Source organism: Scardinius erythrophthalmus, assembly GCF_964197995.2.
Source record: "Scardinius erythrophthalmus genome assembly, chromosome: 3".
Taxonomy (NCBI): Eukaryota; Metazoa; Chordata; class Actinopteri; order Cypriniformes; family Leuciscidae; genus Scardinius; species Scardinius erythrophthalmus.
Window position 1 is genome coordinate 7,402,687 of NC_138223.1, and position 23,997 is coordinate 7,426,683.

The following is a 23,997-nucleotide window of genomic DNA, read 5'->3' on the forward strand; positions in this document are numbered from 1 at the left end:
AAAATGGTGTTTATTCTTTGTGTTTATTGATCAACCCACATACATACAAAATGCGTAGAATGCAGGACTCAAATGATGCTTCAGAAGGAAGTTTCCTTGATAAAAAGCATTGGTATATGAAATAACATGGTCTTAATACAAATACAAAAACTGGGGCAATACAAACGTTGCAGCGAAATCACAATCACAAATACCTTCATGTGAAAGGTTCAAAAGACATTTTTATAAGCAGAATGGCCAACAAGACAAAGCCTTGAACTGTTCCGAAACACACCCAAACTAGAAAAGGCACAAATGATATTTACAGCGAGGTCAGGGTTAGGTTTCAAGTGGATTCAGCTTAAATAGAGGATTCAGTCATTTTACTGAATTCATATTTTTCATAATTCTCCCCAGAATTAAGGACCGGTAGGCAGCCTGATGTTTTGTGAAGTTTGGTGTCAGATATCATGAACACACTAAATTCTACATTATTTAAAGGTTTAGTTCACACAAAAATTAAAGTTCTGTCATAATTTACTTGTGTTGTTTCAAACCTCTATGCATTTCTTTCTTCTGCTGAACAGAGGAAAACATTTTGAAGAATGTGGGTAACCAAACATTTCATGGTAGCCATTGACCATTTTAGCCATTTTTTTTTCGTACTACGGAAGTCAATGGCTACTGTCAACTGTTTGCTTACCCATTTTCTTCAAAATACCTTCTTCTGTGTTTAGCAAAGAAATAAATTCATACAGGTTTGGGGGAGTAAATGATGACAGAATTAAAACATTTTGGGTGAACTATCCCTCCCTTTAAGAAAGATTTGTCAGGGCAAAATAGCATTAAATTGTGTGACTTGGTTTGTCCTATTTCGGTTGGCTTTGAGTCAAAGGTAAACTATAAGCTTTCTATCATTTCAACATGTTAAAACACCATAATTAATCACAGCATTTATCAAATATCTGCCATCCAGCATTTTCTAGTGACTCAAAAGTGAGACTTTTGTACATTCAGTATGCACACGCTAATAAGTTATAATAAATAGTGTTGTTTTCATTCAAGGTCAAAGAAAATCGAAATGAATAATCTCAGGCTGAGTGGCAGTGAAAGCTCTATGGTGGATGTAAACTGTAACTGCTCCTTCATAGTAAACACATTTGTCATAAAGCAGAATACACCAAACAAAGATTTGAAAAAAGCAGTCAAAAATGACAAAAGCAGGGAACACTTAATGAACAAAAGTCATTAACACATTTTAAAATCATTTAGAAACAGTTAAAGTCATTGTACAATTGTGTTAAAAATGTATAGATTTAGATATTACTGTATACTGAACATTAGAACTGAATATTATAGGCAACAGCATCCATAACATCAACACTTACTTGGTTAATAAAATATCATTAGGGTCTCATGTATTTACAAAAAATTGCATTGTCAGTGCAACTCATAAGTCTCCGTAAAGCAAAAAATGAGAGCAGAAGCAATTTCAAGTCCAAACTGAAACCTTAAGTCACAAACAGCCCTTACTTTCAACTTAAACCCTGTAAGGGTGCAAAAACGTACCTGACAGTGTGTTTGCAAGGTCACAGGTATTTTGCCAAGTAAGACATGTTCCTGGATTAACATATTTTGTTGAACGAATGTGAATAACATTGATGTGGAAGCACCTGGTTGTAAGCCTAAACTTGACATAAACTGTAAACTTGTCCTTCAAATCTGATTGGTTGATTTGAATGTTGTTCCAGGACCAACAATGATGTTGATCCAGGAACATGTTGAACTTGGTGAAATCACGTTCACCTTGTTGGTCCACTAAAAGCGTAAATCTTCACTGACTAAGGCGATGTGTTTCAATAGCATACACATTTCAGCTGAAATTCACTCATCATGAAATAAAACTTTGGGGGGGAAAAAAACAGCAAATAAAAATACTTTTCCAAAAAACACTAATGAAATCCTTATGAAATGTATAATCTTAACACAGCAAACATAAATATCAACATTATAATGCATTTATAGCTAAATATGATTACGTACTGTACATGTGGATTACAACTATTGACCAAACACTTTCTATATTCATAATACAATAAATATCAGTTCTTTTAAGATGTAAAACAATAACAAATGCACATTTTGGGAAAAATTCTGTTGAGTTTTAAGAGTCATTTAAGAGCTTTACGTTATTGTAAAGGCCATACAAATTTAAATACTTGTTTAATAGACTTTAGTTTATTAGTTGGAGAAATAAAAACTACAGACTGTTTGTGTGTAAGCGTCCCCATGTTTAATTTTACTTGACAATCTGTGGTTGATCCCTGATCACCTATTAGCCCTGATCAACATTACAATATTACAATGTTCAATTTATTTTCAACGTTAAAATGTTATTAAAACATGAATGGGCTAAGGGAGCGCAACAAAAATGGAATGCTTTAGAAATTGTGATTACCAGCCAGCGATTTAGCAACCCTGAGAGGAAAAGCTTTGGCTGATCAGTCCAATGGAAAATGTAATGGCTAATTTACAAACCTTGACCATTGGTAATCAGATGTTGAAGCTGAGACGGTACTAAAAACCATATAATCACAAAAGTGTGCTAAATGTGTATTTTAATTCATCCAAAAATGAAATTTCTGCCATTATTTACACCCTCATGTTGTTCCGAACCTCTATGATTTTCTTTCTTGCACAATAAAATGAGAAACCTTTTTATGGTATTTTATTGTTGCAGTTTTATTATTTAAGAAGTCGAAACAGCCCAAGTTTAGACTGGAAAATCTATAGAAGAAAGACAAAAACATACGAGTTTGGAACTAAGGCTCTGTTTACACCTTAAGATGCGTTTTGGTAGATCAGAACACAAGTGGACAACACTAAATACAGGTGTAAACAGGGTCTAAAAAGTTTTGAGCTTGTCCACTTTCGACCACTTCAAGAGGTAGTTAAAAACGCATTTGACCGGATTATTTCGTAATGTAAACGTTCATGTGGTCCAATGTGGTTGAACAGATTAATCAGATCACAAGACCACCTACTGACCTATGCAATAACATTATGGGAAGCGCGCTAGACAGACGGGATTTAAACTTTATCAGCTGAAGACCCAAGTTTGGTTTGAAGACGAAAAACATACCAAGCACAATGTTCTCTCACCATTCTTGATTTCTAACACACTCAGCGTTCAGCGTGCTCTTACGGCTGTCAGAGCAGAAACGAAAGCTGCTGCTCTCCGTATGTTTTTCTGTCGTCTCCGGGGCGTTCATATGTAAATTACGCAAACGTATTTTGTCCATTAGATCAAAAGATCTGAAAAAAACCATACATTTACCCACCCATACCCTCCCCTCGAAGAAATCAGGACAGAAGGGGTTGAAAGTGGACAAAAGAGACAGGTCCCTCGTCTTCTTGTGATCCAATCAACCAAAAATATCTTAACATCAGGTGTAAACAGGGCCTAATTAATGACAGAATTTTCAGTTTTTGGGTAACTGTTCCTTTTATTGAGTTCAAAGAGATCAAAATAATCTGAGGTGAACCTGACTAAAAATCTGTGTAATTTGTACTCCTGTTGATGAAACCTTTAAATTATGAAGGCAAATAGCTGGCGATTTTCAGTGTATCTGTTTCATATCCTGTTAAGCACTCATACAACATGATTTGTAATATAATACCTTCAACGGCTGAAAGTTTAAATAAATAATTAAATAAATTACCGTAAATAAAACATTTAAAATTTCAGATTTTCATTGGAATTGAGTGCAGTAAAATGGACAAAAGCCTTTAAAGTGCCCCTATTATGCTATTTTAAAGGTTACAAATTTAGTTTTTGGGGTCTCCTTCAATAGATTTACATGCATCCAAAATCAGACGTAATTTTCAGACGGCCCAGTCTGTTGTGATTGGTCAACAGCTTACAGCACATGTCGGAAACGAAACGCCTATTACTGAATTTCAGCTTTGTAGGCTTCCTCAGCGCTTGCATAAACAGTGATACGAACGATGTAACAATGCCGTATCAATTCCAGCGTGAGTCCTTATCCTTTTGTGTAAGTGCAAGCAAAGTGGGTTCGCAGCGCTAAAAACAGCATATTTTCGACACGTCGACAACACGAACCAAACTCTTCCAGGCCTCAGCTACAACTACAGTGTTTAAGGGCGGGTCAGACGTTGTTCGCGAGCAACCAATGAAGACCATAGGGTGGCATTATGCAAATGTGTTACATTGTTACACGGAAGTGAGACTGGAGTCGCAGACGACTCGTTTCGGCAGTTCAGAATCAAACCTGTCTTAAAGGAGACATTCATTTTTATTTGTCATGCACTTTGATCTTTAAAACTTTGCAGACCTTTTACATTCACAAACTCACACTGCATGAAAGGTATTATTGGAAAAAGCATATAGGGGCACTTTAAAACCCCATGCAAGTCTTAATATAGAGAATGAAACAGTGAGCTGTGACATAACTCCTAAATTTTGTTGTTGTTGCTGAAACCCTATTGTAGTCGAGTTGATTAAATAATTTAATATTATTTCAAATATTAAATAATACTTTTTTGATTTATATTTTAGTAAATCAAACAAAGCATATTTTAAATCTGAAAGAAAAATTAAAAACACAATCATAATGTGGTATGAGTCGAAAAACCCTAAACTTATCCTTTAAGCCATGAAATCTTTAAGCAAATCTTTCCCTGGACATTGTCATCAAGCACTTGTGGCATTTTCCAAAGACATTACACATCCAAAAATGCAACAAACTTGCACTAGACTAGAAGCATGGAGAATCGATACTGTGTACAGTAATACAAAATGTACTCATATTTCTGACAGAAATAAGAATATCTCCCCACTGGCAGTGGCAGAATTGGCAGAATAATCTTACATCAATTTAAAAAAACACTACAGAAATACCTTAACTGTAGTCAAGTAAGTACTATCCAGGATGAGTGTTTTTACAAATATCTGGCAGTGATTTTACATTTGCTCAGTATATACCTTTTAAAAAATTGTAAACCGTCATGTAATACGTCCATAGATTTTTCCAGAAATGTTCATGTTCTGGATCCTTTATCAGTCTCAGGATTGCACACGGCTTCAGGTCCAAAATGACCCCTGCTGTCTGTAGTCTCACAAAGGCTAGTTGTAATTTCTGTGCTAGTTAAAGACCTATTAATAAGTGACAAGAGTTACATCAGTCAAACTGTTCGCTAGCAAAAACACAAGAGAAAAAAACAAAGAATATTGTTTATGCTTTAGCAGAATTTTAGCACTTTAGTGGCAAATATATATTCAAATGATTTGTGGTTAGGTGTATGCATAGGTGTGTCACCGGGCCGTACTGGTTGGTTGATTTAGAGGTGTGTACAGGTACTTCCAGATGGCATAGTAATGGATGCTTGCTCCCATTGCAACAAAGAGATGCCATATAGCGTGAGCAAAGGGCACTATTCCATCACTTTTAAAGAACACAATGCCCAACACATAACACCCGCCACCAAACAGCAGCTCACACAGACCTGACCTGTCTGCCTATAAGGAAAACAGACAGACATTTCATTTAATTCTAATTAGTCTGTCATGACATTTGCAACTGAAAGCATTCATTTTCTTACCATAGAGAGGATGACAAGGGCGGGAAAAACACCCATTGCTATGTAACAAATCAGCTCTACAACTTTAAACCTGTAACACAAAGGACACAAGAAACACCTGTAGCACAGAAAACGTACCAAAGTGAAAATGTAAGTAGAAATCAACACTTTGTCAAACACGTGCTCACCTTTCATGGAAAAAGAATACATAGGCAGTTCCTACAGTGGCCATCACCCAGACAACCCAACGCATGTGGGCAGCCCATGGACCAAGCTCCCGCAGCGTCAGCCTGCCATAAAGCCATTACATCCTTAATTAATGGTGCTTCAGACACCAGCTATCTGTGAAAGTCTCACAGTTTGATTCCCAGGGAATATAAGCACTATTTGTTAATTCAGAATGCACTGTAAATCCATTTGGATAAAATAAATGTAAAAGTACAATTGAGATTCATAACTCAAGGCAATGCAGCTGGGTCACAAATAGGAAAACAACTATACTCAAAGCACTGAAAAGACTAATTCAACATCTGACTTCTTTGTAATTGATCAAAACGAGTACATTATTTTAATTACTACAACTAAACATGTCTGTTGAATAAAATGTGAATTGGACTGAGAATTGTTTTCAGTTGTATCAGTTTAACATACTTCAGAAAATGATCACTATTTCTCCGAATACTTGTTTGACTTGAAATTAAATAACAAAATATTGCAAGTTTAAAGTTGGCATGAAATGGAAGTTGTGACCTTCTATACCCTTGTGCATCTATAAGCCTTGGACACCCAACAACCTGTCGCCGGTTTTTGGTTTGTTCCTCCTCGTAACACTGTTGGTAAATTCTCACCACTGCTGACCCACAAGCCTTGCCATTTCAGAGATACTCTGACCCAGTCACCTTGCCATTACAATTTTGACCTTGTCAAAGATGCTCAGATCTTTATTCCTGCTCATTTCTCCTGCCTCCAACACGTTAGTTACAGGAACTGATTGTTTGCTTACCATCTAATCAACCCAGACCTTAGTATGTAGTCTTATTAGAAGATGATCAACAATATTCTCTTCATCTGGTCATAATGTTTTGGCTCATTAGTGTATATCAGAGTGAAACAGGTTCTTGAACAAGAAAATGTAGGTCCAGTAAATTCGCACCAGAAAACACGTCATCAGAGAAGATAAATCATATAATTTATAATAAATACAGGAATATTCCATAAAAAGATAAGAATAGATGTTTTTGTGACTTTAAGAAACACATCCTTTTATAGAACTAATGGTGCTCCAAAATAAGGAACATTTTCTGTGTTAACAGAATCTATGGCACCATCAGTATTTCTGCTAAAAACGGATTCACACATCTTAGTGGAAACAAACTTAAAAGGATTGGCACATTTGAACCCTTGGTCTTCATGGCCACATTCGCACAGCAACAGAATACAGATGTCAGGTCCTGTTTACACCTGATATTAAGATGCGTTTTGGTCGATTGGAACACAAGTGGACAACGCTAAATACAGGTGTAAATGGGGTCTAAAAAAAATTGAGCTTGTTCACTTTCAACCACTTCCAGAGGTAGATTGACCAGATTGCTTTCATAATGTGTAGACGCTCAAGTGGTCGAATGTGTTCGAACATCCGGAAAAGACCGCTCACTCCCCACCTAAATGCATAAACATTATGGGAAGCGCGCTAGCCAGACAGGATTTAAACTTTGTCGGATAAAGACAAGCACAATGTTCTCTCACCATTCCTGATTTCTAACACACACTCACTGTGTGTTCAGGCATGGTCTTGCGGCTGTCAGAGCAGAAACGAAAGCTACCTACTGCTCTACGTATGTTTTTCTGTTTTCCATGGTCATGTTCATATGTAAATTGTGTGAGCTAATTTCGTTCATAACATCAAAAGATCTGAAAAAGTCCATACATTTACCCGCCTATAGATCCTCCCCTCAAAGATATCAGGACAGAAGTGGTTGAAAGTGGGCAAAAGGGATGTATTCAAATACCAGGTATAAACAGGAATGTGTCTCCCTCCTCTACTTGTGATCCGATTGACCAAAACACACCTTAATACCAGGTGTAAACAAGTGGTTAATACCACTTAATACCAGGTCCTCAGTCCTGTATTTGAGTCCTTAATACAGTTACGTTCACACACAGTGATTTACAGGAGTGACAACCGCATTCTACAACCCGTGCTGTGTGAATACAACTGGACTGCACAACTGCTTGGTCAAGTCACAGTCCAAGAGAGCCGCTCTGCACTGCACAAACGGGTATCTACCGTAAGTTGCAGGTTTTCATGTGTGGTTTTGGTAACTTACAGCGACAGAGATATGAGCTTGTAACAAACGATACTCATGCCTGTAAGTAAATGCGGTTGACAATCCCAAAAACTGACAGTGTGATAGCTACCAACCTGCACTTCTAACTGTGTCAATTTATAAAAGCCAAACACAAAGCCATTAATCCCTAATGCAGACTTAAAACTAATTTCTTAAATTGATGCATAAACAACATTCACTCTGTACATGAGCTCACCATGGTGTGTAGGATGCAGCAATGAAGAAATAGATCACCATCCTGTCGCACATGTGGAAACAGTGTTCAACCGATCTAAAAAGTAAAGTAAAATATCACTTCTCAAGCACAAGTGTAAATAAATATTAAGATAGATTATCAGTTAGGCCTAAAAGATTCTTCCAGCTACTCTAGCTTGAGTTCACAAAATGAAAACAAAATCACTTGCAACTCGCTAGATTAACATTCATGTTCAAGTGTCTGAATTCCCAGTACACAAACAATGTACTGATCAAAAAGCTGATTTAGCTCATTTGAAAGTCTTACCGGAGATGACTCTTTTTCCAGGAGACAGTATGGAAAACTGTGGATATGATGAAAAGACTTGATAGTCCCGCCCCATAAAGCCATGCTGAAATCTCCTCCCAGTGGTCATCAGATAAGAGGTACAACAAGATCCCACCCACAATGCTGGGAATGATCCAGAGCTGAGAATAAAATATAATCACTGATTATTAAATAGAACAATATTTGCAGACTGTAGACTATAGGAAACAATTTCAAAACAAATGTATGGCATTCATTTATTGTATATATGTATATACTCATGATCAAGTATGGACCTCTTGGACCTCTCCTCTTCTCCATATACACTACATCACTGGGACTCATCATACAGGCACATGGTTTCTCCTATCATTGCTGATGACACACAGCTATTCTTTTCATTTCAACCAGACGATCCCATGGCAGCTGCATGGATCTCAGACTGCCTGGCGGATTGATGAAAGAACATTACCTACAACTCAACTTAGCGAAGACAGAGCTTCTTGTCTTCCCAGCCACCCCGTCAGTACAGCACAACTTTATTATCCAGCTAAGTTCAACAACAATAATCACATCAAGTTAGGCCAGGAATCTTGGGGTAATCTTTGATGACCAGCTGACCTTCAAAGACCACATTGCTACTACAGCATGATCATGTAAGTTTGCACAGAACAACACCAGGAAGATCAGGCTTTTCCTAACTGAGCATGCAACACAACTTCTCACCCAGGGCCTGTCATTATTAGGCTGGACTACTGTAATGCTCTTCTGGCTGGAATTCCAACATGTGCAATCAAACCCCTACAAATGATCCAGAATGCAGCAGCTCAACTGGTTTTTAACAAGTCCACGTCACACCATTGTTTATCTCTCTGCACTGGCTTCCGGTTATGGCTCGCATCAAGTTCACGACATCGGTGCTTGCCTACAGGACAGCCACTGGCTCAGCACCCTCCAACCTCCACTCTCTCTTACGAGTGGCGTGCCCTCAAGGAGCTTCCGGTCTGTAAGTGAACATTGCATGGTACCATAACAGAGAAGCACACAATTAATCTCAAGAAAGTTTTTGTTCACTGTTCCTTGCTATTCATTTGAAAGCCACATTTCTAGCATCTGTAAAACATTTTTCCATCTTAAAAATATATCTAAATTACGACATATGTTCTCAATGACAAAGCAGTAAATTTAGTTCTGTGTTCATGGCCTCAAGGCTAAATTATTGTAATGGTCTACTGGGTGGTTCCCCTCACACTTAATAAACAAACTCTGGTCAAAAATGGACTAGAGTTCTTACTAGAACCAGGAAGCATGACCATATTAGCCCGGTTCTGTCAACAATGCATTGGCTGTCTCCCTATTAAACATTGCATACATTTTAAAATCTTGCTAATTACTTACAAAGCACTAAATGGTTTAGCTCCTCAGCACTTAAGTGAGATCTTAACGCATTAGAGTCCTTCATGTCTATTGCAATCTCAAAATTCTGGCCAGCTGACAATACCTACAGTATCAAAATCAACGGCAGGAGATAGATCTTTTTCTTATTTAGCACCCAAACTCTGGAATAGTCTTCCTAGCATTGTTCGGGAAGCAGACACACTCTGTCAGTTTAAAACTAGACTAAAAACACGTCTCTTTAACCTGGCATACATATAACACATTATCAATTTCTATTCTGTTTCTATTCAAATCAGTTAAAATATTTTTAGGCTGCATAAATTAGGTAAACCCAAAACGGGAACATTTTCTATAACACCCGATGTACTTGTTACATCGTAAGAATGGCAATTACGCTAATATTAGTCTGTTTGTCTCATCCTTATCCCAAAGTTACCGTAGTCAGCTGGATCCGGTCCATATCCAGATCAGATGGTGGACCTGCACCTAGACACGACCAAAACGCAGCCCTGAATGTCAGCAGAGACCGTGTCTACTAGACAATCCCCTGTGAAGGCCTCATCGACATGACAGCCATCGGCACAGATCCTCAGCAAAGACCACAAGAACCAGACAGGTCCTCCGCACAGACCCTATGGCCAGCTTTGGCTCCATATTGGCATGATGAATCCGATCTTCAAGCAAAAGGAACGGGATGAATATTTGAATGCTACCGACCCCGATCTGAATTCTGACTTGTGATGCAGCCTGAATCATAATCACACCGTGTTCGTTCATTGGCTAGAGGAGAACTGGCCCCCCACTGAGCCTGGTTTCTCCCAAGGTTTTTTTCTCCATTCTGTCACCTAATGGAGTTTGGGTTCCTTGCCACTGTCGCCTATGGCTTGCTTAGTTAGGGACACTTAATATTCAACAATATTTTTTTATCTGACTGTACTGACGCTGGACGATGACAATTTTTTGCAAAACTGATTTATAGATTAAATTAACTAATTTATTAATTGATTATCTTTACAATGGAACTGAATCAACACTGAACTGACTTCAGCAGAACAACAACCAAAATGCATTATTTTCCTGTTATCACTTTAAAGCTGCTTTGAACAATCTATATTGTATAAAGGGCCATTTAAATGAAAGTGACTTGACTTCACTTGACAGCCAAATCCCTGACAATTGTCAAGAAACAGCTGAAAACTCATCTCATCCATGAGCACCTCACGAGTTCACTCTCCCTCACATCCCCCATTCCTGGTTGGGATAGGAAATATTTAAGATTGAGGAATTGAGGTGGTGAAGGGATGCTGGAAAACTGTCATGGGATAGAGGTAGGTCGGGTGCTAATTAGGTTGATTATCTGAATGTGCTCCACCTGAACTTTGTTAATAAAACATAATTTAAAGGTGCAGTAGGCCTAAGTGATTTCTGGAAAAAACGCTGTTGATATTTGAAATCACCAAAACAAGCACGCCCCTACTTAAAAGATTCACACCCCTATTTTGATAGCTCCGCCCCTAAATTCACAAACACACAGCAACACAGGCACCTCCCCCATCATGAGTGTATACGCCCCTTACTCCTGATTAACTGCAAGTGTGTTTTGGTGCTCGGTCCGTTCCGCTTCCAACAGCGTTTCTCAGAAATCGATTACTGCACTACTACAGGGATTCCTTAATCCCTCCCTATTCTAGCTTATTCTTATTCTAAACACACAACTCACCGCATGCGTGGCACAGTTAGCAGCGTGTTCATATTCTGTTGGCTGATATCTCTTATTAGATGGTACACGATTGTTCATAAATCTAAAAGCAAAAAGAAAGAGTTAGAAAATGCAGGATCAGGTAAAGCTTATTACTTATAAACTGAAAAAGAAATGCATAACATACTATTACCTACCTGCTTACCTAAAGCTACGGTAATTATGCTCTTGACATTTGAGTTTGAATGTTGTGTAATAAAGTTAATTCATTTAAACTGGTGGTTTCTAAAAAATGTTTTGATTAAACAATTCCGTAAGTCAGCATACTGTTACTGTTATAGTCAGTAAAATACACCACAAATGTCACCACACATTTCACTTACTCCTACAGACTTGTTGTACAGAATGAAAATAAAAATGTGCCCTTTTTAATGAAATTTCAATACAAATTTGCCTCAATGAACTTCTAAATACTGCTTATTAATAGTTATTGGGTATGATTAAGGGATGTAGAATATGGTTATGCAGAATAAGGCATTAATATGTGCTTTATAAATACTAATAAACAGTCAATATCCTAGTAACATCATAGCCTCATGCTAATGACCCTAAACAAAAGTGTTACCATTTTTTGATCAAATGCATTATTGCATTGTTTTATTATAATTGCTGCTGAGTTAATCACCATATAGGTCAAATTATCATGTGACTGATAATAACTTTTGCAGTCGGCTGGCAGTGGATGGTAACCATGGAGAACCACAGCAGAGGAGTCTTTCATCCTTACACACATCCCTGCACAGTGCTGATGTCACTGTTGGCATGGAAACATGAGACTGTGACGGAAAAGGAATGAGGCTGTGTGTGGTTTCTTTTCTTCTTCTTTTGTACCACAGTGACACTTTGAATTCAAGACTACTAGTTTACGTTATAGTTTTGCTACCAAATAGAGAAACTTAGAAATGTGATGCAGAGAAAGACATTATGTGCCAATTCAGTAGTAATTTGGTATAAATCACTGCACATTAATTTGATAGAGTATTGATAAGAAGGATGAGACGGATGATAAGAGTATTACATAATTTTCCTAAATGTTTATGTTCGGAGGAGTTGAATTCAAAAATGAGATTGATGGAGCAGATATTTGTTAGTACAAAAAGCAATAAGAACAGGTTTGTTTGACCACACAGCAGCCTCATGACGATTAATAAAGACTTAAATAAGCAATATGAAATCAGGTCAACAAAACTAATTTGACTTGCTAAGTTATGGTCGTGGTTGTAGCTATGGTTGTTTCTTAATGACCACATCTAGTTCAAGGCATATAACCCACATCTGCCCTAATTTCTATTGTTAGTAACCCAAATAGCATGGCCTAAATTTGTTCTAGTATTCATTAAAATGGTCAACACTTACTAAAACTCATGCACCCCACAAAAAAAAAAAAAAGAAAAATAAATCCTTTTGATAATCTCTTACAGAGATGTTGGCTCATTATTTTGTTTAAAACACTGAAGAAACTATTGTAACAAAACGTGTCATTTTCATAAAAGTGTCCAAATATATACTATATTTTAAAAAATGCCATTGACACAGTCATGGTCCTCTGCTGTTTATGCCACAGTGAAATTTTAGACAAAAGTTTCTGATATATTAACAATATTTTTAAAAAGAAAATACTATTTGGACTACTTTTTTTTTTCAAGAATCTCAGCCTTTTAATTGTTTATAATTTCTGGAGAGTGATACTGTAAGCCCCATAAAATAAAATAAAAAACATTAATTTAAGAAATTAAGAAATTTAAAACATGTTCCTGGTATTATTTAATCATTTAATAGATTTTGGAGGGAAATGAAAGTTACGTCATGAAGCCATAAACAATATAGAGCCTAACTACTTGAAACCATACGGTAAGAGCCAGTCCAGCATCACTCAAAATGTGTTCTCTCTTCCCATTAGCACTTGCTATCAGCACATCCTCACGAAGCCACGGACAATGAACCGAACAGATCCAGATGTCAACTGTTCGTACACGGCAATGAATCACCGAGAGCTCAATCTTACATGCTCCCGGTTTACGTTTACAGTCAAATCTGAAAAATGGTCACAGTTCTACGCAAATATAGTATTAAAACACCGTATTTTTCTACCACTCCCATAAACATCAGTCAGGCAGCACGCAAATCTGTCCAGAGAGAATCGAACACTCGTTTATTGGAAATACCGTCATTTTAACAGTACAACGTAACTTTCAAGAATCGACATGCACAGGTTTAAAGATAAACATTAATATTTCCCACGTAAACGAGTAACGTTTAGCTTTTCTTTGTGGCGCGTGGGTGTCACATCACAAAAGACAGCTAGACAGAAAAACGACAGCATTGACAATACCCTCCTCTCTCTATTCAGAACAGTCGCTAATTTAATCATATTTCTCTATTTTCTTTCATCTCCAGCATCGCCACATTAAACGTTACTCACCTTATAAGTTTCATTTAAACGCGTGAAATCCAACAGTTGCGCGAGTCCAGATAAAAACGTCGTAGATTCAGTTCAGAGCTCGTCACTCAGCGACACGAATGTATTAACGACCTCTCTCCGAAACATCATTCGGGTGTTGAACTACACAACGAGGCGATCATTATGAGCAATAATCCGGAAGTAGAGTAGAGAGCATGTAACGGTCTCAGGCACCCGGTCTTCCTGTCATCAGAAATGCCTAGAGTGGATCACTACAGGATGGTGGTTTATTCGATGTATCGTCCATCAGATCATCTAGATCACTCAATATTGGACATGCCATATTGGGTTCAAACATTTCTCGGTTTTAAAAGGCTTCATGACAGCATTAGACCTCAATTGATCCTTTTTATTATGGGGTCCTAAACTTTGAGCTTATAAAAACTGCATTTCTTTCTTTTAAATTATAGAAACTAAACTGATACAAAAGGAGTTAAAAAGGGAAAGAAAAAGGAAAAAGTCAAGGTTTTGTTTACGCTTTTATTTAAACAACCAAATGCATCCAAACATGTAATTTGAAATGCATAATTGTACATTTAGGGTTTCAAAAATGCATTAATTTCCACATTGACATCCACACATGAACAGGAGATCGGATTCCAAACTGCATGCCACCAGATGATTTCTTGGTCTTCACACCTGCAAAAAACAAAAAGTAGGATGTAAAGCTGCATCATATCCAAGCATACACTGAGCTGGCCATGTCTTGCAGCCTCAACCAGTCCGGAGAGATGCGTAGTAGTATGGAGTTAAACAGCTCAGGGAGAGTTTACAATCAGACCCATTAACCATCGATCAGTCAAACTTCTTAATTTTTTTTTTTTAATGGTCTCACACCACGTTTTTGCAGTCAGGAGCTTCAACATTCTAACATCAGTGAAAGCTGACGGGAAAAATAAAGCAATCTCAGCAGCTGAAATGCCATACATTAAATGCAAACCAACACAACTTACAGAAGTAAGAGTTCCCACACTTTGACCAATAGATTTATGACTTTTGTAGCCACGTGCTTACCAGATATAGATTTAATTTATAGGATTGTGGCTTATTGCCAACAATATTAGGTCCCAATCTTTTCAAGTTATAGAACCATAACGGTAAAAGCACTTTATTTTAACAAAGGATCTCGAACGGATTAAGCTTTGAAAGGTCTTTAAAAGCCTACAAGTTGCTCGCAGAATAGCATCTTGCCCACCAAACATTCACTACAAAAGGCATAAAATAAATAAAAAAACCCACTAGAGCATGAATGTGGGAACCCTAAAATTAGTCGCATGCAAGAGCCTCAGACTAGAATGTATAATCAGCTGCTGAAAACAGCGTTCATACGAGGTGTCAGAAAAGTAATTGAAGTCATCAGCGGCTCAATTTATTTGCAAAACGGTGTAGGCCTATACCAGAGTCCATTGTCTAAGGTTCACTTACCACCATCTCTAGATCACATTCATGGCGTTTTAGAATCAATGCATCAAGCACAGATGTTCTACTCGTTCAAAGGCCAATGGCGAACATCATCCAAGGCCACATGTTTCTGTTCTCCCAAAATTATTCAGACTGGAGACTCTACAAATCACAAAACAAAGATTTGGGGGTTTAATATAATTTACACAAAGTTTCTTGCAGAATAGCATCCTTCACACTAAACATTGACTATAAATGCATAAAAAAAACCCCACTAGTGCATGAACGTGGGAAACCTAAAATAAGTCACATTTATTAGGCTAAGCAAGAGCCTCAGACTAGAATGTATAATCAGCTGCTGAAAACAGCGTTCATACGAGGTGTCAGAAAAGTAATAGAAGTCATCAGTGGCTCAAGTACAATCATTTTTCAAAAACATTGCATATCAGAATCCATTGTCTAAGGTTCACTTACCGCCCATCTCTTGATAGCATTCATTGCGATTTAGAATCGATGCATCAAGCGCAGATGTTCTACTCGTTCAAACGTTAATGGCGAACATCATCCAAAGCCACGTGTTTCTGTTCTCCCAACATGATTCAGACTGAAGACTCTACAACGGGGAAACAAAGATAGGTTCATATGCGGCGGTTCCCGTGTGTAAAAAAAACCTGGCAGGAGATTTAGGTGTGTAAATGTAAATTACATGCAATAAAGTAATCGGAAACGTTGATAGTGTCACTCCAATCATAACTGCAGATAAATATATGGGTCTTAAGCTAATATCGTAATCTTACGCAACATTGGGGTTCTGAAAAGAAAAGAAAAACCAATACTTACACGCTTGCAAACACAAAGCGAGTTTCTGAAAAACCGCACATGTTGCACCGCAGCGTCTTGATCACACAAAAGTTGTTTGAGAAAAGAGACAGGACGAGTGTTGTACCACGGCTTTTATATCCGCTCTTCTTTGTGACATTCACCAGCGTATTCAAGTGTTTAAAGCTCACCCCTGCACTCTGCTGGCTGGTCAAGCCCCTGCCCCTTTTGTATCAAAATGTATTGTGCCCCTTTCTGATAAATGTAAATAATAATACATATTAAAATAAATATTATAATACATACACTTATACACCATTGCCACTAACAATAATAATAGCAATTATAAAAGTATAACTCAATTTCAGCCGCATTCTGAGTCTGACAATGTTATTCGATTTTATCCAAGGCAAGTGTTATTAGCTTGGGGAAATACATCTAGTGAAAGGAAGTTTTAAGTCCATGTCCAGCCCTGTAAGGAATTTATATCTTTGATTTCATAGTACACTTTACAATAAGGTTCATTTGTTTATTATTCATATTAACTAACATTAACTAATCATGAGCAAAACATTTGTTAGGCTACTGTCGGCCTATTTGTTAATCTTAGTTAATAATAATACAACTTTTAATTGTTTGTTCATGTTATGTCACAGTCAGTGCATTAACTAATGTTAACAAATGCAACTTTTGATTTTAATGTTTTAGTAAATGCTGAAATTAATATTAACTAAGATTAATAAATGGTGTAGAAGTGCAGTTAATTATTAGTGTTAATTGCATGCAGTTAATTATTCATGTTAACAAATTTAACTAATGAAACCTTATTGTAAAGTGTTACTGATTTCATGATAGCTAACGCTTTAATGAATACATACATAACATTTATAACATCAACATAACTAAACATGAATTCCTCATAATTACCTACTTGATTCCTTTTTTTTTGGTAAAGTAAATAATATTTAGTAATATTATCATCATTTCCCTGTTTTTGTTTGATGTGTTATGCATTCTAATTGTATCAACATCTTTTCATTGGTAATGAAGAGAGGCTCTCTGACCGACTGCTGCTCTTCATCGAGCGAGATATTCCAAATAATTGTGAGGAAGTCATTAAAATATATAAACACACAACAGACAGACAGGTACTGCTTTAAATACAGGTGATTTATTTAAAAAATAAATGTTTTAAAAAAGTGCCCTTTTTGGTCCGTCCGCTTCTGCCCGGAGAAGGTCTGTGCACGCCACTGCTACCAATCACACACAGAAGAAGAAGACTATACAAAATAAGCAGTTGCCAACAACTAATTTTTATTTTCAAGTAGCAGGCAGAGATTTTACATCTTGCTCGAAAACCATGGAATACACAATTACACAAAAACACAATTTTACTATTGTCAAATGTTGGCTATTACCGGTACCTATACCATGTTGTAAATGGAATGTCTTGTAGAAGTAAAATGTTACACGCCATCACCATCTACACAGGCACAACGATACTAGTTATATGTTTGTTTGTTTGTTTGTGTGTGTGTGTGTGTGTGTGTGTGTGTGTGTGTGTGTGTGTACTGTGCATATATGAGTAAATGGTAGGCTCTATATGAAATTAAATAAGAGAATGTGCTGATTCTTAAGATAATACACGTTTGATCATTTAACATTCATTCAACTAAAAAAACTGGGTTTTTTTTCCCTAAAAATACTTTATATTTGTACAGTTAAAATGCTCTGCCCATGCATGTTACAACATTCTCAGGTCTTGTGAATTTCTCATACGTTTGAAGCACCCTTTCTCAGTCTTGCATTAGCAGAACGCACAATCTGATCAAATGCCTTGAGAATCAAAACATCAACATCATCATCTGTGTCAATCTCATCATGGTAGTTCTTCACTGGAAAGATACTGTTCATTGGCACACCCACTTCGCTTTTGCAGATCTCCATCTGGACAGGAGCAGAATGCAAAATTGTTTATAAAACTACCGAACTATAGAACATGTAACATGCATAGATGTTTAAATGAATGATACCCTCTCTTTGATCTTCTTGCTAATGTAGATCTTCTTTATATCCTCTTTGACCAGCGGACATGCTTCATCCACTTTGGTCATAACAATCACTTGAGGAATCCCTACAGTGAGAAACAAAGTCTAAATTATTTTAATCTGAATGATTTTATATATTCCTGTGTTTTCAGATTATCTCACTTTGTTAAAAAAAAAAAAAAAAAAAAAAAAAAAACAGCAAATAGCAAATGTTAAATTTTTATTGGTTAACTTAGAGTACCTTTATATTGATGAAATGGAGATCAAATATTAATATATGCACATTATGCTAAATAGTTTCTCATAGGGAATGTAGACTCTTTTATACAGTGTTGTGATAAAAAAAAAAATGAAGATAAAAATCATACAAAGTTTTACCGTTATCACTGATTGTCTGGCGGATGCTCCTCAGCTTCTGAAGAAATATCTTATTCTCTTCAGAGAGATGTATTGTACTTGCATCAATGACATAAACCAGGCAGAAAGCTTGATCCGACACTGAAGGGGATTCATTGTAATGTTTATCGTCACTAGGGAGTGGATTATCCTCGCTGAACTAGTTTTGTTAAATAAAGACAAAATCTAAAAATGTTATGCACACATTTAAATGTTAATTTTAAATGATATTAATATCTTTATATACTTACTTTATAACCCTCCCTCACATAGCCATATATGGTTTTGACAATGTCATTTGGTTGACACTCAGATATTTTTTGAGGATCTAAGCCCATTACGTCACAGATTTCAAAAGGCAAATCTCCATCTGCATTTCTGATGTGGTATCTGGTCAACTATAAACAAAGACCAAGAATATGGCACCATAAATAATATTTGGAAATATCACACACATTGGCAAAATATTTTCAATGCTTTTGATTTTAAACAGTTGCCTAGATCCATTAGTGATTTTTCCTTATAGCATATTCCTAACATCTTAGCAGCTTCATTTTCCTCAGATAATGTTTATTTTTAATGTGAGTGCAATAGGAGTCAAATAATACCTACTCTTTTCGTGAAACTATGACTGGCGGCTGATTGTACATTATCAGCTTGTGCTTCACAAACCATTTCTCCTTGAAAGGGACTATTGACAGAGTTAATAAAGCTGGACTTCCCTGCTCCAATTTGCCCAGCTACCAGGATCCTGACATGTGTAGCATCCGGATTACTCAGACGAAAATTCTCTAGACATGTTTTCAACTCTTCCTTCTGTCTGCACAAAGACAAGAGACACATTTATTTACACACTAAATTCACAAGTTTATTCACAAGTTAAATTAACACAACTGACAGAGGGAAGAGTATACATATTTGGCGTGCAGTCTAGGGGGAGGGCTCTGAGTCCGGAATCTATCCGAACCCAGAGTATTTCCCAAAAGAAGCAAATAAGCAGGGACAGCCGCCAGATGACGGATTGACTAGAAACCATGGCTGGATTGGTGGATGGGAGGTTAAAAAATACAAATGGCCTCTTTTAGCTTGGCCTGTCTTACTTTGTTTGCTGAAAGATGGAGATATTTTTGTTAGAGCACATGTGGATTTATCCATAAACATAACGTTGAGTAAAAATTTCATTTTCATTTTCACTTTTTACATTACAGATGAAAAAATTGCTCTTCGAGTATGGACATAGCCTGAAATATAAATAAACACTTTATCTGCATAGCTTATGAACATGTATAGCTTACCCCCATTCAAATTTCCTCCATGGTTTATCCAGTTCTATGGAAAACAAATAAACAATTCAGTTAACAATACATTGGTAGTATCTTTCTCTGAGAATGTGTCTATGCTTTGTAATCTATTTAAATATGGGAGACAGAGGATGGCTGTTACACATCATGAGTTGTAATACCTTTGGGATAAATAAGCTACTTACAAATTAGGTTAAATGGGTGGTATAATGCCCTTTTCACAAGATGTAAAACAAGTCTTTGATGTCCCCAGAGTGTGTATGTGAAGTTTTAGCTCCACAGATATTTTTATATAGCATGTTAAAATTGTCACTTATTAAGGGTGAGCAAAAACACAACATTTTTTTGTGTCTGTCCCTTTAAATGCAAATGAGCTGCTCCTCCCAGCACAAGGGGCGGAGCTTCAACAGTTTGTGTCCTTGTACCTCACACACATGCACTGAAAATGTCAATGTTTATGTTCAAACCGGAGTCAGACAATAATGGAGACACTCTGAAGAACTGACAACATGTAGAAGCAACAGGACATTTCTGAATGTTTAGTTGATGAATTTATGTAGTTTATGTGAAGTATCTGACTTCTAGTCATTAGGCTTGTTTGACTTCATGCAACGGCTGACTTGAAGCAGTGCATGTCGGTTTGAAATTTTGTCCGACTTGATACAGCGCCGACGCCACGTGACTGTGACGTGTCATCAAAGTAGGCTACCGCGAGAGCGATTCGAGAGTAGCCGGAGAACTCAGCCAGCGCAGCTTCTCAAGAGTGGCTGCACGAGCTCTGATGACGACACAGCTGTTCCACAATTGGCCGGATTCACCGCATGACAACGATCATCACGTGTGTTTCGTGTTTATTCGAACACTTTTAGTTCCTCTAAAGCTCACAAATCATTTTTGTATAACAGTAAACACTCTTTTCATGTAGTTGCGATGTTATATTGTGTCATGTTTATCAAATTAAAACTGATTAAAAAACGTAGACTCCACTTCATTGATAGTAGCTTATGTTGAACTTTATTCTTGTTCAAATAGACGCTGTATGAAGCAGTACATAAAGTATTGAATGAAAATGTCTCTGAAACATCTGTGTATTATTTGGCAAATATTGCATTTATTTCACTTCAGCTGTGGTAAAATATGCATACACCACGCCATAGTTCGAATTACAGGGGGTACTGGGGGGTACCATACCCCCCAATGAAGACCTAGTACCCCCCAAAGGGACAGAAATATCAGGTTTGGGGGGGTCAGATAATTTTTATGATATTGTGAAAAAATATAATTACAGTTACAATACAAGTCAACTCCTATTTTCACTGTAGGAACATTTTAATGTAAAGCGATTTCAGACACCCCTATTGTGGACCGTACCATTTTTAACCACTGTGGCGCTAGAAGCAACGGAGACAAAGAGTATAGAAGCCTCGCGCAGGTTATAGTCAAGTCAAGTCAAGTCAACTTTATTTATATAGCGCTTTTCACAATACAGATTGTATCAAAGCAGCTTCACAGTATTAGATAAAATAGTACATCAGTGTTTGTTTCTAGTGTAAAACATCCACGTTTGGTAACGCTGATCAATTAGTATTGTTGATTGATTAATTAAATTAAGTATCCCCAACTGAGCAAGCCAAAGGCAACAGTGGCAAGGAACCGAAAAACTCCATCAGGTGACCTAATGGAGAAAAAAAAAAAAACCTTGGGAGAACCCAGGCTCAGTCAGGGGCCAGTTCTCCTCTGGCGTTTATGAACTAGAGGTCGGATTTAACTGTAAGATTAAAAATATTATATAAATGCCTGGCTGAAGAGATGCGTCTTTAATCTAGTTTTAAACTGGGAGAGCGAGTCTGAGCAACGAACAGTATCAGGAAGGCTATTCCAGAGTTTTGGAGCTAAATGTGAAAATGCTCTCCCTCCTTTGGTGGATCTGGATATCCTAGGTATGACCAAAAGCCTCGAATTTAGTGATCTTAAAGAGCGCGATGGATTATAGGGCGATAGAAGATCTGTTAAATAGACTGGAGCTAAGCCGTTTAGGGCTTTATAAGTCAGTAGCAATACCTTTAATACGGAACTTTATAGGTAACCAATGTAATGCTCGAAGGCCAGCGGGGAGAACTACCTCCTGAAGGGCAGAACCGGAGGCGTACTCTATACTCTTTGACGGAGATGGAGAACGACTTCAACTTCTCAAGCAAGTGTCAACGTTGAATGACAAAACGCTAGTTTCATAAAGTATCATTCTTTTCAACATTCCTTATTTGTATATTCAAAAATATTTAAAATAATCTAATTTAATACAGTTATAATTTTTCAATGAAAATTATTTAATTTTATTGGTAACAGCCTAGTGTCTAATTATTTTAATTGAATATATTTATCAAATTTAAGAATGTTAAGAGTGTTTTCAAACAGTGATGTAATGAAACAATTTAAGTAAAGCCTTTGTTTAGGCTATTAAGGAAAAGTAATTTTGCCAAAAGAAGAACTTTTATTTTAAATAAATGTTCATTTTAAATCAGCCTACTTCAGTGTGATATGTGTAACACTGAGAATTTGAATAATTGTAATGTGCTGATCAGATGCAGATATCTAAATCAAAGAATATGGGCGGTTTGCGGGTGGATTATTTTTAATAGTGGATTCGGGGGACTCAAAGTGCACCAGATTAATGAATTTATCTTTAAAATGTACAAAATTTATAAATTAATAAAATAGCCTACATTATTAGGATTTTACCACCTCCGCCTCATTTTGAGCCAGGAAAAACCCTGAAATAGGCAATAGGCTTCTTGTAAAGGTATTACTTTTACTTGTAATTAGAATGGTAGGCTATTTCAGTGCACTTAACTTCTAACTTTGGGGAGTTGATCAAACCAGTTCTCTTTTGGATATATAATAACATTGAGATATTATAGCCTACTGATTATCAGTTTGTCAATGTCGCATGTTTAGACCTTGTATGTGTGTTGCACAACACATGTTGCACTTGGCGATCACGGTGGGGATTGATATGGTAGTGGACCATGATGGTCATAGAAGAAGTGAAGGAGCAGTACCCCCCAATTATGGTGGGTTAATTCGCACTCTACGCGAACGGTCACTACGGGAACCAGATAGTGTCCGACTTTACGTCTCCGTTTGCAGCTCCTCCCCGCCTGCACGCGGCTACTCTCGCCGATCGGATACACCCAGCCGCAGCCGATGTCAAACACAGCTTTTGCTGATCTTAAACAACCCTACTCAGTTGCTCTCCACCAACTGCGCTGATCAAAAGCATGATGGGAAACGACTTGCTGACGACACAGCTTTATGCTTATTGGTTTAAACAACCGTGATGCATTATTTTCTTTTAAACTGTTTGATTTTAAAACTCTGATCTCATGTTTTTATGTGTATAAATTATGTTTTAGTATTCCCAAACTCTCTGACATTGCTATCTATGAGTTACTTGATTGTTATCATATTTATATAGCCTATGAAAATGTCTGTAATTAGAGTAATAATGATTGATAAACACGTCTTTGGTATGTAATTAAATGGGTGTCTTGTTCATTATAACTATTTTAAATTTTCAAAAGCAACAGAACTTAAAGGGATACTTCACCTCTGGGAAGATGAATGTGTATTTAAAATAGGTCATTTAAAGGGATAGTTCACTTTGAAATTAATTTTTGATGTTTTAGCTTACCTCAAGGCAAGATGTAGGTGTCTTTAGGCTTGTTCGACTTCATGCAGCTCTGCGCAGACCGATCGGCGGCTGACTTAAAGCAGTGCATGCCGGTTAGAAATTTTGTCCGACTTGATCCAGCGCCGACGCCACGTGACTGTGACGTATGCCATCAAAGTACCGCGAGAGCGATTCGAGAGTAGCCGGAGAACTCAGCCAGCGCAGCTTCTCAAGAGCGGCTGCACTGGGCTTCACGAGGGCTGATGACGACACAGCTGTTCCACGATTGGCCAAATCCATTGCATGACAACGAT

General features: G+C 37.1%; 2 protein-coding genes and 1 long non-coding RNA gene across 3 annotated transcripts; all 3 read right to left on the reverse strand.

The window, feature by feature from the left end:
- Nucleotides 1-14,113, reverse strand: LOC308687764 (monocyte to macrophage differentiation factor 2). Its single transcript, XM_081360488.1, has 8 exons — nt 14,010-14,113; nt 11,549-11,630; nt 8,431-8,591; nt 8,125-8,199; nt 5,769-5,870; nt 5,602-5,671; nt 2,909-5,518; nt 1-2,766 (listed from the first exon to the last, which is right to left on the reverse strand). The coding sequence occupies exons 1-7, from the start codon at nt 14,021-14,023 to the stop codon at nt 5,315-5,317; spliced, it is 708 nt and encodes a 235-aa protein (XP_081216614.1). The 5' UTR covers nt 14,024-14,113; the 3' UTR covers nt 1-2,766; nt 2,909-5,314.
- A 409-nt stretch (nt 14,114-14,522) lies between these two features.
- LOC308687766 lies at nt 14,523-16,423 on the reverse strand. The gene is made up of 4 exons (XR_014029794.1): nt 16,290-16,423; nt 15,924-16,062; nt 15,474-15,611; nt 14,523-14,687 (listed from the first exon to the last, which is right to left on the reverse strand). It is a non-coding gene; the product is annotated as an uncharacterized lncRNA (long non-coding RNA).
- A 1,138-nt stretch (nt 16,424-17,561) lies between these two features.
- LOC308687765 (interferon-induced protein 44-like) lies at nt 17,562-23,754 on the reverse strand. Its single transcript, XM_081360489.1, has 7 exons — nt 23,705-23,754; nt 20,008-20,041; nt 19,325-19,532; nt 18,964-19,110; nt 18,695-18,872; nt 18,302-18,402; nt 17,562-18,215 (listed from the first exon to the last, which is right to left on the reverse strand). Exons 3-7 carry the CDS (start codon nt 19,385-19,387, stop codon nt 18,042-18,044), a joined length of 663 nt encoding a protein of 220 aa, XP_081216615.1. The 5' UTR covers nt 19,388-19,532; nt 20,008-20,041; nt 23,705-23,754; the 3' UTR covers nt 17,562-18,041.
- Nucleotides 23,755-23,997: the final 243 nt, after the last annotated feature.